At 38.9% G+C, this 16,874-nt stretch overlaps 1 protein-coding gene across 2 annotated transcripts in view; it reads left to right on the plus strand.

The window, feature by feature from the left end:
• The window catches only part of ZNF800 (zinc finger protein 800), a 50,487-nt gene continuing 35,668 nt past the window's right edge, over positions 2,056 to 16,874 (plus strand). The window contains exons 1-3 of one of the 2 annotated variants that reach the window (XM_018046970.1): positions 2,056 to 2,713; positions 3,185 to 3,303; positions 8,365 to 8,460. In XM_018046970.1, coding sequence (XP_017902459.1) covers positions 3,243 to 3,303; positions 8,365 to 8,460 — 157 coding nt within the window. In that variant the 5' untranslated portion in view covers positions 2,056 to 2,713; positions 3,185 to 3,242. The remainder of the gene's footprint in view (positions 2,714 to 3,184; positions 3,304 to 8,364; positions 8,461 to 16,874) is intronic. The other variant, XM_018046969.1, reaches the window with a different exon arrangement.

Below are 16,874 nucleotides of genomic sequence, written 5' to 3' on the forward strand. Positions count from 1 at the left end.
AGGAATGTTACCAGATAATTTCCATGGCTTCATCTTTAAAATTCTATGATTCAGTGTGTTCAATATTTGTTTTACCCATATGCACATTCCAATTTTGTCTATAATTCTAATTTTTCAGAATGCTTAAAACTTATTCTATTAGCATACAATTTTGAGGACTCTCTAGTGATGACCACTTTGAAATATAAACATCTTTAATTCACATCTGGTCAGCAAACATTTGTAACTTTCACTTATCTGAAGTAACGCTTTTTCATGTTCATGAAAAATTTAAAATTGTATATTCATTTTTAAGCCCATGATAAATTTGCTTATTCAAGTAGATCTCCCAAAACTTAAAAATATTTCACCTCAAATTTTACCAAGGATCTCCAGTGTTAAAATAAAAATTCCACTGTTAAGGGTCACATTAAAATTTTTTTTCTACCTAAGCATATTCCTCTGCAGCTCAGTGGTAAAAGAATCACCTGCAGTGCCTGGAGCTGCAGGAGATGCAGATTCCCTTCCTGGGTCAGGAAGATTGGAGAAGGGCATGGCAACCCACTCCAGTATTCTTGCCTAGAGAATCCCATGGACAGAGGAGCCTTGTGGGATACAGTCCCTTGGGTTGCAAAGAATTGGACAGGACTGAAGAGACTTAGCATGAAAATATAAGAAAAATATTTTACTGGTTGTATGACAAACACTATCATGTGGATGCAGCTTACTTTACTTTTAGAAATTGTGGCATTTCATTTTTAATTGGGACAATAGTTGCTTTACAATGTTGTTAGCTTCTGCCATATAACAAAGTGAATCAGCTATATGTGTGTGTGTATATATATATATGCCCACATATCCCCTCTTTGACCGCCCCCCTGACCACCTAGATCCATTTCATTTTAGTTTGTGTTGCTTCTTAACAATAGGACAGATAAAAATGATCAAATATACTATGCTGACCAGTTAAGTGTGCAGAATGAACAGGTGGAATTCCTTTTTAAAAAGATCATTTTTGTATCATTTTCCTGTCACCCCTATTATTTGGCTGCTAAAATCACTCAGATCTATGCAAATACTCCATTCAGTGTATTTACAGTAACATATTTATTACTGGACCTAATACAAACTCTGAATTTTGAAAATAGATTTCAGTCACTCGTTTGTTCTTCCAAAATACATACAGAGCCTGTCTACTAAACGTTTTCACGGATCCGAAAACCGGCAACTTAACCACGAAAGTTTTCAGAAGGATACTGGGGGAGGGCGGGTGGAGATTTTTTAAATGGACTTTTTCTTTCTTAAAATTTTCATTTTTGCTTCTGGAGCCGGGGAGAAGGCGGGGGAAGCGGCTCTCCCACCCCCGAGCACCGGCACACGGGGTTGCAGAATTTGACAGACCACTGCGATCCTGGGGGGTTTTCCAAGCAGGATAAGCGCCGAAGAGAAGAAAAAGTGAGTACTGCCCACGTGACCCAACTTCGCTTTCAGATGCCAGACGCCGAGCGCAGCTGCGATCAATACCTATCTTCCACGGACTAGACTGTTTTCCTCCCAAAGACCTGATAAAGCTCTGAGAAAAACACTTCGGAAATTGCTGGGTTAGAGAAAAAAAAAGTTTCACTTGTACCCTTTATAAATGCGCTGACAACTTTTTCGGAATCACCACGATTTACGGCTTACGCATTTGCCAAGCCTCTTCCTACAGTTCTCTCCCCCGCTTTTCCAAGCCTCCCGGTTTCGGTTCCAAAGCGATAGCAACAGTTTGGTTGCCGAGCAGCCCGTCTCCCGGCCCCAACCACCGCACCAGTGGCCTCGCACCTCTTGGCCCGCGAAGCCCAGGACTTCGGCCCCTCGTCCGCCGGGGACGCTTGCGAGAGCCGCGAGTGGAAGACAACCGGCTGTCAGCCCCGCGCCGCCAGCCCGGTCTCCCTCTCCCTGCCCAGCCGCCGCGCGTCGCCTCCCCACCGGCGGGGGCGCCGGGCCGGGCGCATGCGCGTGACGCTCCCGGGCGTGCCGGCCACACTCCCCCCACCCACTCCGAGAGCTTGTCACTTCCTGCCCTCGCCCCATCTCCGTCCGGGGTCAGTCACTCGCTCCCTGTCGCTGCCGGAGAGTCTCTGCTTCCCCCTTCCTACTCGCTCCGCGGCGGTAGCTCAGGCTCTTCGGGGAGGGGGAGACCGAGAAAGCGAGAGACTGACTTAATAAAGTTTCCTGAAACAACAACTACTACCAGAAAGGGCCCAAGGTGGGGAGAAACCCCCATCCTTTCGCGCCCCTCTCCAAAAGCCTGAGGGACCGTTGCAGGTGGAGCGACGCTGGGGGGGAGCCGGGCTCCAGCGGCAGCCGTTGCCCGGGCGAGGGGCGCCTCAGGTCCTGCCCTCTTCGGTTCCAGCTCCTTCGGTGGCGGCAGCAGCGGCTGCGGGGCGGTTCCTCCTGTCAACTGCCTGCGCCCGCGCGCTGCCCGCCCGCCCAGTTCCACAGCGCGGAGGGACGCCGTGAGCCGCCGCGTCGCCTCGGGCCGCGGAGGGACGTGGTGAGCTGTGGCGCTTCCGCGTCAGCGTCGGCGGGGACTCTTTGGGAGCGCGTCGGGCCCGAACCCCGGTCCCTTCGCGCGGTCCGCCGAGGCTGCGCCAGGTGGGGCCCGAAGCCGCCTCCCACGCCAGGCTGTCCCCGCGGCCGCCCGGCCTGCTTTCTTCCTTCCGCCCGCCCGCCGGCCCGCCCCAGGAGTTCAGTAAGTTGGGCGCACTTGGTTTGGGGGACCGGGGCTCTGCCTGGGAGACCCCTGCGCACGTGCGTAGCGGGAGGGCCGGTGTGGGCCGGCCGCTGGCGGGAGCTACCCTTCGGCTGCCGCCGCGCCCCCCGCCCCGCGGGCCCCGGCGCTGGCCGTGCCCGCTGCGCTCCGCGCCTCCATCTCCGCGCGCGCCCGCCCGGGAAGGCGAGGCCGTCGCCGCCGCCCGCGCAGCCGGCCAGGCCCTCGCCCTGCGCTGCGCGCCCGGGGCTGCGTTTCCGGGTAGGGCGATGAACCTGTGCGGGAGTTCGGGCTGGTGAAGCCTTCGTGCGTTTTTATTTTTCAGTTGGAGAGGAAGGTGCAGGGCGCTGGAGGGGAAGCAGAGGGTGGGTGATGGGAACGTTTCTGGAAAATGCAGCGAGAGCCCCCCCAGGAAGTTCAGGGTGAGTGACGGGTTTGTGCTTCTTTCAACAGCCAAGCCGCAATGAAGAGCTTCTTACAGTGAAAGGAAAGTAGGTCGCGCCCACTGAAAATGCCTTTAAGGGACAAATACTGTCAGACTGACCACCATCATCACGGATGCTGTGAACCAGGTATACCCCTTTCTTCTCCAGTTGCTTTGGTCTCCATCAGAGCCACTCTGCTCTCTGTTTTCTTTTCTTCCTGCCCAAGAAGTCATTCCTAACTAAGCAGGCTATAATTTCCCCTAGCATAAAACCAGTTATGAAGCTAAAAGCTTGTACAAACAAGAGATCTCCCTTGCTTGATCCCTTCAAAAAGGTACTGCTGGTGTCACCTTAAATCTTTTCCACAAGATCGATTACTCAATCCCTTTTCCTTCCCTTTCAAGGCAGCTTGTAGCTAGTAGTATACCCTCATGCTCTGTGAATGGTTAAAACCGAAGCGAAAGGAAAAAATAGGTAGTATTAGAATACTGCCATTTATTTTTATGAAAGCTGTTTCATTTAAACTTTTAAAAACTAGAAATTTCTTCTGCTTAAATAGTATTGAAAGAGAGAATAATGCTTAAACCTAAGAATGAGTTTAGTTTGGGCTAAGGAAAGTTTGTGGAAGTCAACTCGTTGGGAGAATGAGGTATTAAGTGCGACCTCTTAAAGATCTTGGACAGAACACAGGATTGCAAAATCTGATTATTTAAGATAAATATTTTTAGGATATTGTTCAGAGGGATGTTTTTTAGTTGACGTTATGAAACTAAAAAGGTATTTTTTGGAATCTCACAAGGAGTATTAGAACACTAATAAAATGTGATGTATAAACTAGTGATAGTTTTTCTGCTTGTTAGAAGTTTGTGCATTATTAGAAACATTTAGAGGTACAGCTTAAAAGAGAATCCTTGAGTATACACTGTCACTAAACCAACAAAAGGCTTTTCTGTTAAGTTCAAAGGCAGTTGTTGAGCATTATTTTTGATGTAAAAGTTCTAGGACTTTTTAGTACTTTTGCTTGTTTCTTGTTGGGGTATTTTAACTGCACCCAGTGTACTTGGTTTTGTCACAGTGAAATTCATTTAGAGTACATTTTGATTAATGGGGAAAAAAATGGTGGTGTTAAAGGGGAAGAACTTCTATTGTCTGGAAACTTTGGTACATGTTAGAATAAAATTTGTGCTATGACCCTATCCCCACTAATTTGCTGAATATAATAACCTCTGCTAATAAAACAGGCAATCCCAGAGTGGAATCCACTGTTTATTCACTTGCTCCCTGATTTGCCTACCTTTCATCATCCTTTCTACTGCACATTTTGTGTATTTGAAGTGAATATATATCCCTTATATTTTACCAATTGTTGAATGGATTTTACTAGTTTTGAAGTAGAAAACTGTGAATGATTTCTTATACTTCCACTCTTTTTTTTTCCACTGGAAGACAGTCTCTTCCACTGTCTTTTTATTCCGTATTTTTCTGAGAAGTCTTTAAGTTGAATTAGTTAATTAAATCATATTAAACCTTGTTGCTTAGGAAGAGATGTATTTTGTCATTCATTTAGTTCTTTGACAAGTCTTTATTGAGTACCAGTTAGGTGCTAGGCACTGTTCAAGGCAATGTGGATATAAGTGCTGAACACAACAGATAATTTTGCTCCTTTATGGAACCTTTGAGTGGAAAGGGATGGATGTAAATAAGTACACAGATAAGGTAATTTGTGACCATACCTTATTTAGTGTATTCTGATAAAGTTTTCTAGATACTTTGAAGATATTTTCCAGAGATGAACTTTTAAATTTGTGTTGAAACTTGTGCTTCTTTTCCTCCCTCATTAACACAAAGTCAGATAAGTTGCTTTAATTTTAAAAATTCAGCTTTATTTTGCCAGAAACTTTTCCCATGCAGTTTATTTTTCAGACTGTTAGGTCAAAAGTGGTTGGTATTTCTTTGCTTTTTAGTTAGAAGTAAACACTTTCTGAGGGTTTAGTTCATTGGAAAGGTAGAAGTGTAACTTATGAGGTAGTTTTAATTGTCATTATTTCTCCGGAAGGTAAAGGGCCAAGTGAGAGGATGTTTCCAGTATTGAGAGGAATAGAAATGGTAGTTTTAAAAAGAGGGTGCCCTCAGATGGAGGGAAGAAGATGACATTATGTTTATGAAGTTCTTTTAATGAACTCTGCTGAGAGATCTGTCCTCCGTTTGAATTATGAATAGTAGGTGAGTTCCTCAATGAGAGAGAGCAATGTGTTTCTGGGGAGGTCTTGATAGGCTAGATCAATTTGTAGTGAGTGGTGGTGTTATAAGCCCGTATCTAAAGTATATTCTTAGTTATGTTTTAAGAAAGTTTTTTTGTTAGAAAAATTTTCAAACATTCAAAGGTAGAATGCTATTGGAACCTTACGTAACCAACACACAGGTCCATCGGTTATCAGTATGTGAGTATGTGGACAATTACTTTTGATCTGTATTCTCCCCTCACCACAGTTCCTTCTCTCTTCCAACTGCTCCCCTGCTCACTACTATTTGTAAGCAAATCTCAGGCATCTTAGGTTGAAGAATATCTTAAGAGGCTTGTTTTAAGGGAGGAGAGACTCTTAACGCAAGTAGGTGATTCTGGGAGGTGTGTTCTTGGAAGGATGTAAAGAAAGATGTTAACCTCTGAGACTTTAGGGTTTTTGGCTGGAGGGAGGTGCTGTTTTTTCCCTTAATGGTTATGTGACCTGATCTTGGGAGGGATGATAGATATGCAAGAAGAAATTTTATAAAATATTGACATAAAAAGTTTTTTTAGGATTGAGAATATGTTTTCAAATGAAGAAAGAAATGGGACCTATACAGATGTGTATACCAGGTGGATATTCCACTCATAACAAAACTAACCCTGGGGTTATTTTGAATGGTGTCTCAGGATGTGTATGTATTCTGGTGGTACCAGTGATGGTGATGGGTAACAAAATTTTGCTCTAGCTTTAAAATGATGTTGTCATGTGGAAGTGGAAATTAGTGGAAGGTTTCTGGAGCATGTACCTAAATGAGGAAAGGGGGTGCTGAAGAGAAGTTTCCATTTTTTAAATCATATTTCTCCCTTATTTGTTACTCTTTTTTCATTCTTGCTTTATAGAATTTTTGCCAGTTGGAGAGTCAGACCTTGGGACTTTTAAAAATTGTATAATTTCCACCCTATCTTTTATTAGTTTTTGTAATCAGTTATTGGTTGTTAGAATGTACAGATACTAGAAAGAGATCCATCTAATCCAAATAAGTGATATCATCACTCTGTTTACAAACGTTTGCTGCTGTTTCTCTGAGGGGTTGAATTCTACTTCTCTTAGATTTTGAAAGAGATTTTTCATTTTTGGTGTCAGGAAAGCAGTTGACTTGTAGATGATGATAATGGTGATAAAACATGTATTCCAGGCTCCGATTTAACCAGGAACCTGCATTAGCTAATATAATCCTCACACAACTCTATGATTTAGGTACTTTTAATATTCACATTTTGGAGATGAGAATAGAGAAATAGAGAGTGTAATTTGCCCTAGCTGTATCTAGTAAATGGCAAAAAAAAGAATTTCAGCACAGTCAGTCCAGGTCTGGAATGTTTTCTTAACTACTGCAGTTAGTGCCAATGTTACATGTTCTCAAAATGAGTTGTATTTGTGTGTATGTTTTTTAAAATACCCCTAAAGTGTCTCAAAATTGGGAAAATTTTGGTTAATGGAATGATTTGTTCCTGAGACATAGTTTTTCCTGTTTGTGTACACTGAACTTAAGAGTTGAAGCCTAGAAGAGACTCTTAAGGTTGTGTCTATACACATAGCGCAGCAGGCTTTATCCCCCTTATCAGACAGTTGAGAGCTTTCCAGGCCCAGGCTCTGAAGCAGTAGCAGCACCCATTACTGAAGTAACCCTCCTTATCTTCTCAACACTGAGCAGATGATGGTAAAACATCATCTGGGTTAAAATGGTAAAACATAACATACTGAAAAAAGAGGTGATTAAAATGACTGCTTTTTCTCCACCACAACTGTCTCTACCTGATGTCTAAAAGAGGTGGTTAAAATGACTGCTTTTTCTCCACCACAACTGTCTCTACCTGATGGCTAATGGAAAACTCAGTTTTCTTTTTCAGTTACCTTGTTTCTTATTACTACAACCTTTTTTATTATATATTTATACTAATAATCTGGGGGTGTTGGCAAGCAGAGATGATGTAGACCTCTGTATATTTACAATGGGAATATTATTTTTACTTATTATAAGAAATGCGTTCTTTCTAAAATGCATACTTCCAAAAGCCTGGGCTAGTGAAGTGTGAGGCAGAAAGTTTTTCACCTCTATAAACCCGACCCAACAGAAAGAACCTTTGTTAAGTTTTGTTGGTATCCCACTGTCCCACCAGACTTTTTGTGTTTATATTAGCATTTATACATAAACACACATATATATTAAATTTATTTCTGTAGCTATTGAAATATATATTAGTATAATTGAGATCATATTTTATAACCTGCTTGTGTTGCTTAACAATGTATTATTGACATCCTTTGTTGTCAGCACATGTAGGTAGGTCTAGCTCATGCTGTGTAACAGCCGTGAGAGGTTCTGTTGTATGGATATTTCATAGTTTATTTAGTCTGGTTCCTTTTGAGAGACTTCTAAGTTGTTTGAAATTTTTCTCAATTATTTATAGTGCTGCAGAGTGCTGTAGTGAACATTCTTATACATCTGTCATTGTGCACTTGACCAGTTCTTTCCTTAGGCAGTGGTTCTTGAGTTTTGCTCTCATAAGTGCCAGAGAGCTGTACTAGATTGTCTGGGGAGTTTTGGAATGGTTTATGAGGGGTGGCTAGGCTATTATTGCCCTAGAATTTTGGTTAAATGTAGTAGTTCCTCTTCAAGGGGAATAGAAAAAGCAAGTACGACTAATATGTACTAAATAACACCAAAATAGTAAGATCTTTGCAGTTGAACTTAATGCATAGCCTCAGCAGCCTTAGTTTTACCTTGAATTGAGAAAAATTGTAGTTATATGTGTACCATTATTTTATTTTGCCTTAAAAAGCTAATGGTGAAATACATACAAAAAAGTGTGATTGTCATTTAACATGATTATAGCAAACCATTGTTTTACTTCAATAGTAAATGATTTAAATAACCCTTTTTTGTGGGGTTTGGGGTGGGTATTTGTCTTCCATGTAGTTTATATCCTGGAACCTGGAGATGCTCCTTTGTTACAGCAACCACTACAGACATCCAAATCTGGTATTCAGCAAATAATTGAGTGCTTTCGATCAGGTATGAATGTTTTAGGATGTATTTTCAATCTTCGCATAGTACCTTAAAATTACCTAGAAGTCCTTAGAAATAATTTTTTAAGAATGAAATATATACATTGATTTTCTTTATAATATACTTTTGATTGTCATTTTTAAAAAGTGGACGAGTAAATATTGCTTGATTAGAAATTATTTTTCAGTATTATATTATTATATACAATTTTAAAAGTGTTTAGAATGATTTAAAGAAATAGATGGTATATTTGCTGGTAAAGTGTCTCTTAAAGATTCATTGTTATTTTTTGGCATGGTCTTTGTAAACTCTCAGAAGACAGTACTAAATTATACAAGGTCTTTATGAGCTTTGGCAGGGTAGATTATTTACTCGGAATGTCTGAGATGTCTCTTGTTCTAGATTAATTACTTTATCATCTCTGTTTATGTAACTCACCATCTCCTACCTAACCCTGGAGTTTCAGTATCTTAAGTAGAGCATGTGATAGAAAAAAAGACTTATTCTAGCCCTGATATCTTCAGATATATTTGTTTAGCTTTTCTTTCCATTATATTACTATAATAATGGATATATAATAAGTATATTTGTGCAGTTACAATCCAGCGCTCTAAAATGGGTATTGCTCACTAAGTATAAATGGTTGAGAACTATTAGAAGTCCTGTCAGTAGGTTGTTGTGATTCTTATATCCGCTTGTCTACCACTTGTGGATTTGGCTTCTTTGACATTGTAGGGTGTTAAATCAAGTATGAACTAGCAAACACACATGACTGATGGACACCTAAGTGGTGTCCATCACCACTTAGGACACCTAAGTGATGGACATCCTAAGTTTAAGGATTAGAATACCTTTTGTTATTATTTTAAAGGTTACTGTATCTTAATGAAAAAATTTTGAGATTTAGAGAATTTGTATGAAACCACTTGTATTGATCAGAAATTTTTTAAGGTGCTTGTTTTTAAATCTTTTTAAAGGGAAATAGTATACATTTGATTTATTTTAGGATTCTAAAAAACAGATTATTCCTTTAAGTTAATTTCTGACTCTTGAGAGTCATTTCTTAACACTTTTCATCTATAATCCTCATGGCGTTGCTTTTATGTATTTATATCAGTATTTCATGTATGCTATAACAAATACCTGTCCTCATGCTGGACGGTGGTATAACATATTTTATTGTGTTCTTTTATTGCTTTTTACTTGTGATAATTGCCCTTGGTTAACAGAAATAACTAATAGGTCAAATTCTCCTATGGTAAATACAGTTAAAATTTTACTAGTTAGAGGCAACATTTAAGTATGTTTCTGGCATAACAGAAAAATGGTTAGTTTTTAATTGCAGTAAGAGTTTCTGTTAGCTACTTTTAGTACAGAGATAAAAATTCTTTTTGTTCTTTCTCATATCGTGGAAATGAAGATTATAACTTCACACTTAGTTATATTCTTTGCCTTAGGTTTCTTTTTTAAAAATTTGCAATTTGAAATTTTAGTATTTCAGTTTATTACAATGTTATTTGATTAAGAAGTTAGAATTGTTTCATTTATTTGTGCTTTTATCTTGAAAAAAATTCCTTTTCAACAAGATCTTGTACCCAAAATCTATATATTTTTTTAACCTTGGAAGGTGAATATTTAAAAATGAAATTATTTGTTTTCTCACTGCACTGTGATTGTATTGGTTTTCTGTGTTTGCCATTTCTTTACTAAGATTAAGGAAAGGATTGTGAAATGGATAATGTGCTCTTTCTAAAATGTCTCTGGCAAATTTGCCTTCTGAGTTTTTTTTTTTTTTTAACAAATTTTGAAAATAATATAAATTCTAAGTACTCAATTATTTAATTAGAGATGGTTTAGAAATATGCTAAATGGTACAAAGAAACTAATTTTGGATTAAAAAAGAACTGTTTTACTTTACTAGTGTATCTCATAGCTAAGTAATTCTGATTTCCTGAGGATAGTAATCTCTTACCTATCTGGATAATCTCAAGTCTCCTAAGGTAGCTCTTCTTTAGCAGAGAGGTATTTAAGCCTCTGCTGACTGAAACCTTGGGAGGATGAGATGGAAGTTTGGACCACATGACAGGGTCTAAGATACCTTCTCATTCTGAGACTTCTAAGTTTCTCCCAAGCAGCCCCTCAGTAACTAATCTCTTTCTAGGCTGTTTCCATTATGGGTTGGTCATACACATTTCATTTAAAGAGCTATAGTGGTGTTTTGTATCTGACAGGTATTTGAAGATAGAACTTTGAAGTCATGCTTTTCCTCTTGTTAACATTCAGAAGCTCAGCCAGGTTGTGCAGTAATGATGTGTTAGGATATCTCTTTATCTTCAAGCTCAGATAGTTGTCTTCAACTCCTGTATCAGCTCTGTTTAAGGGATTTATGGTCTTCTGCCTATATGGGGCTCTCTATGACCTGGTTTTAATTCCTACCTAAGCTGGACGTTCATAAAAGGCTGAGGAAGGCGTTGACTTAACTTTTTTAGGTCCACCAGCCTCATGTGTGCTGTACTGACTGGTTGTACTGACTGCTTGACCAGTTTTGACTCATTTTCTTTGCTTCCTACTTCAACTTAAGCTTTGGACTATTTCCCTCACTTTAAATTACAAATACTTCTTGACTTCTAATCTCTGCTTTTATCTGCTTGACTTAAAAATTAATCTGAATAGACTTTTCTTTTTGGACTACATGATACATGTGTGTGTGCGTGCTAAGTGGCTTCAGTCATGTCCAACTCTTTGCAACCCTATGGACTATAGCCCGCCAGGCTCTGTACATAGAATTTCCCAGGCAAGAATACTGGAGTGGGTTGCCATTTCCTTTTTCAGGGGATCTTCCAATCCAAAAATCGAACCAGTGTCTCCTGCATTGCAGGTAGACTCAACTGAGCCACCTGGGAGTATTTAATATATACCCGTGGCTTAAAAATAATAATACAGAGGTATAAAAGGATATACAGAAATATAGAAATAAGTGTCTTTGCTCAGATAGTACTAATACATGGTTTGTGTCTTCTTCCAGAGAGTTTCTACCCATATATGAACATATATCCCTTAACTTTCTTCCTGATACAAATGGTAGCTGACTGGGTATTTAGGTATCTTTGGCTTTAAACAGTACATTCTACTGTTGTTTGACATCTGTCCATATATAAATATCCCATATTTTTTAGAAGGCTACCTGTTTTGCACCTACCTACAGCTTTTCTACTCTGGAATCTCTAATGCTTGGGTAACTTGAGACAGGCTCTTAGCTCTGAAGCCAGGATTCAGGTACTACCTGGACTGTGCCCTGCCCTTTGCTTGAGTTTTTCTGTAGTTCTGTCAGTCCTTCTAGGATCATGTTGGTGACTTTTTGTCTTCCAATTTTCCCTCCTTTCTATTAACTTAAAAAAAAAATTGAAGTTGAAATATAGTTGATTGACATTGTTGTGTTAGTTTCTGGTATACAGCAAAGTGATTCAGTTATATATGTGTGTATATATATCCCTTCTTTATCATATTCCTTTCCAGTTTGATTTATTATAGGATATTGAATATAATTCCCTGTGCTATACAATAGGATCTTGTTTATCTATTCTATATATAATAGTTTGTATCTGCTAGTCCCAAACTCCAAATCCATTCCTCTCTCTGTTAATTTTCCGTTCAGTTCAGTCGCTCAGTCGTGTCCAATTCTTTGCGACCCCATGAATCACAGCACGCCAGGCCTCCCTGTCTATCACCAACTCCCGGAGTGCACTCAGATTCACGTCCATCGAGTCAGTGATGCCATCCAGCCATCTCATTCTCTGTCGTCCCCTTCTCCTCCTGCCCCCAATCCCTCCCAGCATCAGAGTCTTTTCCAATGGGCCAACTCTTCGCATGAGGCGGCCAAAGTACTGGAGTTTCAGCTTTAGCATCATTCCTTCCAAAGAAATCCCAGGGCTGATCTCCTTCAGAATGGACTGGTTGGATCTCCTTGCAGTCCAAGGGACTCTCAAGAGTCTTCTCCAACTTAGGGAGAAGTAAATTATAGTGAAAAGTGAGAATCGGCTTTGTGTGATTTTCGCTATTGTTGTTATCTAACTAAATTTGTTTGGTCTTTAGTTTGTTAGAGATTTTGTTTGTTTTTTTTTACTGCTAAAGTGACATTTCTTTCAGTTAATGTAAACTGTGACTGGATGGTGATGCCTAAGTCCTGATTCTGTAAGCAAAAGCTTGGGATGAAAGTTTGACTTACCAGAGGTACATATCTGCTGTATTATATGATGGAATTTTTTTGCTTTTAGTTGATACATAGCCATTGTAGGAAATTTAAAATCAGATTGCATATTTTGGGGATAGATAAGAAAAATGTAGCTTTATTTTATTTGCTTTTACATTCACCTTCAAAGCATCTCACCTGAGGCTGTGTTGCTAGGAGAGCAGCCATTCATATTGGTTTGGGAATTTCTCAAGGGCATAGATCATATCCTTCACTTTCGTGTCTTCAGTGAATAATATTATACCTGGTATTTAATAGGTGTTCAGTAAATATGTGTTAGACTAAACAAATGTTTCACCAGATAGGCACTAAAATAATTTCATTCTGCTTATAAATATATTGTAGCATGTTGCAGTGTTCATAATTAATTTAGTAATTTTTTTTTTAACCAACCCTTGTAGGTAGTGGTTTTAAGAGAACAATTTTGAAGTTTTCTTATATTAAGGATGGATGATCAGTTAGAAATTCCCTTCATACTGGTCTTGGAATTCAGCAGGTGTGACAGGAATTACAGATTTGCTTGCAGTGTTGGGAATGATATTGTGGTTTAACACTCATCCTAAAGAAACTGAGTTCATGTGTGAATCAACAATAAAGCATACAATATACTATTTAAAAACTGTTGTTGCTGCAACTTAAAAGGGTCATTCACCAATATATCAGTATATTAAGGGAGAAAAGGAAAGCTTCTCTTTGGGCTTCCCTGATGGGCTGGGTCTGATGGTAAAACATCTGCCTGCAGTGTGGGACACCTGGGTTTGATCCCTGGGTTGGGAAGATCCCCCTGGAGAAGGAAATGGCAACCCACTCCAGTACTCTTGCCTGGATATTCCCATGGACAGAGGAGCCTGGTAGGCTACAGTCCATGGGGTCACAAAGAGTCAGGCTGGACTGAGAGACTTCACTTTCACTTTGTGTTAACTAAACAACTTAAGCATATTTTATTAAAAGATGTGGACACTGTTTTTGAATATAAACTATGCTACAGTCTCTTCAGAGGATTGTCTCTTAGCACAGAAGAGTTAGAATTAATATGATGTTATGTCAAGCATCTGACATACAACTTAATATGAAATTGAATACTGATCCTTTTTGAAAAGAAAATTTTTTAAACCTTTATATCAGTATATACAGTGTATTTTACTTTAATTGATAGCACAGGATTAAACCTTCGATGAGGTTTAACTAAATTTTATTGAGTACCCATTATGTGTGAGAATCTGAAATGTTCATTAATTAATTACAGGCATCAAAAGCCTTCTCTTTGGAGGGCTGGTTTTTCAAAAGATACTGAATTGATGATCTATGTAAACGGTATGTAAGTAGTATGTAGTGACTTCTGAGATGACTTTTTTAAATTTTTATGTTATTTTATTTATTTTACTTTACAGTACTGTATTGGTTTTGCCACACATCAACTTGAATCCGCATACATACACATGTTCCCAATCCTGAGCACCCCTCCCCCCCCAATACCATCTCTGTGGGTCATCCCAGTGCACCAGCCCCAAGCATCCTGCACCCTGCACCAAACCTAGACTGGCGATTCATTTCTTATATGATATTATACATGTTTCAGTGCCATTCTCCCTAATCATCCCACCCTCTCACTCTCCCACAGAGTCCAAAAGACTGTTGTATACATCTGTGTCTCTTTTGCTGTCTCGCATACAAGGGCATCGTTACCATCTTTCTAAATTCCATATGTATGTGTTAGTATACTGTATTGGTGTTTTTCTTTCTGGCATACTTTACTTCACTCTGTATAATCAGCTCCAGTTTCATCCACCTCATTAGAACTGATTCAAATGTATTCTTTTTAATGGCTAAGTAATATTCCATTGTGTATATGTAACAGCTTTCTTATCCATTCATCTGCTGATGGACATCTAGGTTGCTTCCATGTCCTGGCTATTATAAACAGTGCTGCGAAACGTAAGGTGAGAGAGTTATCAGTATAGGAAAAGGAATAATTAGGAGTAAGGCAGCACGGCTCTCTTTCTCTCAGGATTAAGAGTTGTGGAGGAATTTTTGTTGCTGTCTGGGTGAACTTTGGTTGCTGTCTTGTCTCTTTTTTCAGGTTATAGTAGGTTTTAACTATTGCCAGAGGCACAGTTGGTTGGCTGTGTCAAACTGTTAGTGAGCAAAGCAATCAGAAAATGGTAGCTGATTAGAATAAAGCCATTATGTCCCCGTGGGAAACCAGCAAAACCTTAAATGGTAACTGAAACCAACTTAAGGAATAATTTTTGCCTGTGTTTATGGAATGAGGACAAATCTTATTTTTCTCATTTGTAATACATGTAAGCAGAATTGGAAAATCACTCAGGTCCCATTTTTTATTTTCTGGTTAACTTTATAGAGACTTTAAAAAAAATTCATAGGGAAGATTTTCTTAAACATGGAGAGAGCTCACCAGTATGTCTAACAAATACCCATCAGGCGTGATCCTGAAAGCTGTGAATACAGTGGTGAACATCAAAGGTATCTTTTCTGTCCCCTTAGAGTTTCCAGTTTAATGAAGATTAAAGTATCTAGTCACAAAATAGTGAGATAATATGGTATAGGTGTACAGGGTACTCCAGGAGTATAGGGGAAGAATTCTTAACAGGAAACAGGAGGGTCTAAGAAGGCTTCCTGGAGGAAATGACATCTAACCTGGAATCTGAAGGATTATTAGAAGTGGGCCAGACGAGGGAAATGGGGAGAATGTTATAGGCAGAGAGAAAGAAACATAGGAGAAGGCCTGAAAAGTGAGAGAATTTGGTGAATCCAAGGACCTGTAAGAAATTTGGTTTGCTTGGATCGATACAACTGTGTGTGTGTGTGTGTGTGTGTGTGTGTGTGTGTGCGCGCGCGCGCATAAGTGGTGTGAGGGTGGTAGAGTGTTTTTTGTGATTTGATAATTAAGATTAATTAGTCAAGGTTGAATCAAATACCTTTTTTTTTGTTATGGTTGATTGAGATAACCTGGTAGATGATATCTGATTTAGGGGTGCAGTCTTTAAGTTTTTACAAGTAATGTTTTTTATGTATAACTTCATGTTGTAGTTTCTAGTTATAGCTAAACCTCATTCAGATTATTTCTGTGTCCTTCAATCCTTTTAAACAGTTTAGTATCTTTAAAGGCAGAATTGAATTTGTAGTATGGGTCTAGCTGGTTTTTTAATTTAGGATTAAAATATGCAAAATTTCCCTATGTTTTCTTCTGTCTGGTAATACACCCACCTATACTTACTAAGAATTATATGTAGATCAATTACAGAAATTTATCTAAAGTGTTCTTTATCATCAGCCTACCTCTCATAGTTTGTCAATTACTTATGAGGTTAACTATGAACTAAATATATAAGCAGTTTATTGCCAATATATTTTGTAATGTGAAATAGACTAGAGAAGTGTATGTGTGTGTGTGAACTTACTTTTACACAATGACTAATACCCAAGTTATCTTCTGAATCTTTTAAAATATGTTTTCTGGTTTTGTGGTAGTATGATCTCGTGAAATAAACTTTGAATTGGATTTGGGAAGTGGTAGAAACGATTTCATTATATATATATATTTTAATTCTTCTGGAATTTAGGTTCATATTTTCTTTCATATTCTCCAAAGATAGGTTTGGTTTGTTTCATAAGATGAATAAACCAAAGTGCACACAGCTTTAAGGTCACACAGCTAGATGATATCAGAATTGGAATCTCTGAAGACTTAGTAAAGTTATGATAATGTGGTAATCATTTTGCAATAGAAATTTGAAGGCTAACATCTTTAAAATGATGATAAAATGCAACATGATGAAAATTAAAAATTAAAGGTAAACAAATTGCAAAAGATTGAATCAGAAATGCTTAACTTTTATGGATCCTATTTCTGCTTTATTGACTATGCCAAAGCCTTTAACTGTGTGGATCACAATAAACTGGAAAATTCTGAAAGAGATGGGAATACCAGAGCCCCTGACCTGCCTCTTGAGAAACCTATATGCAAGTCAGGAAGCAACAGTTAGAACTGGACATGGACCAACAGACTGGTTCCAAATAGGAAAAGGAGTATGTCGAGGCTGTATATTGTCACTCTGCTTAATTAACTTCTATGCAGAGTACATCATGAGAAATGCTGGGCTGGAAGAAGCACAAGCTGGAATCAAGATTGCTGGGAGAAATACCAATA

Source organism: Capra hircus, chromosome 4 (genome assembly GCF_001704415.2).
Source record: "Capra hircus breed San Clemente chromosome 4, ASM170441v1, whole genome shotgun sequence".
In the NCBI taxonomy this organism is placed as follows: domain Eukaryota; kingdom Metazoa; phylum Chordata; class Mammalia; order Artiodactyla; family Bovidae; genus Capra; species Capra hircus.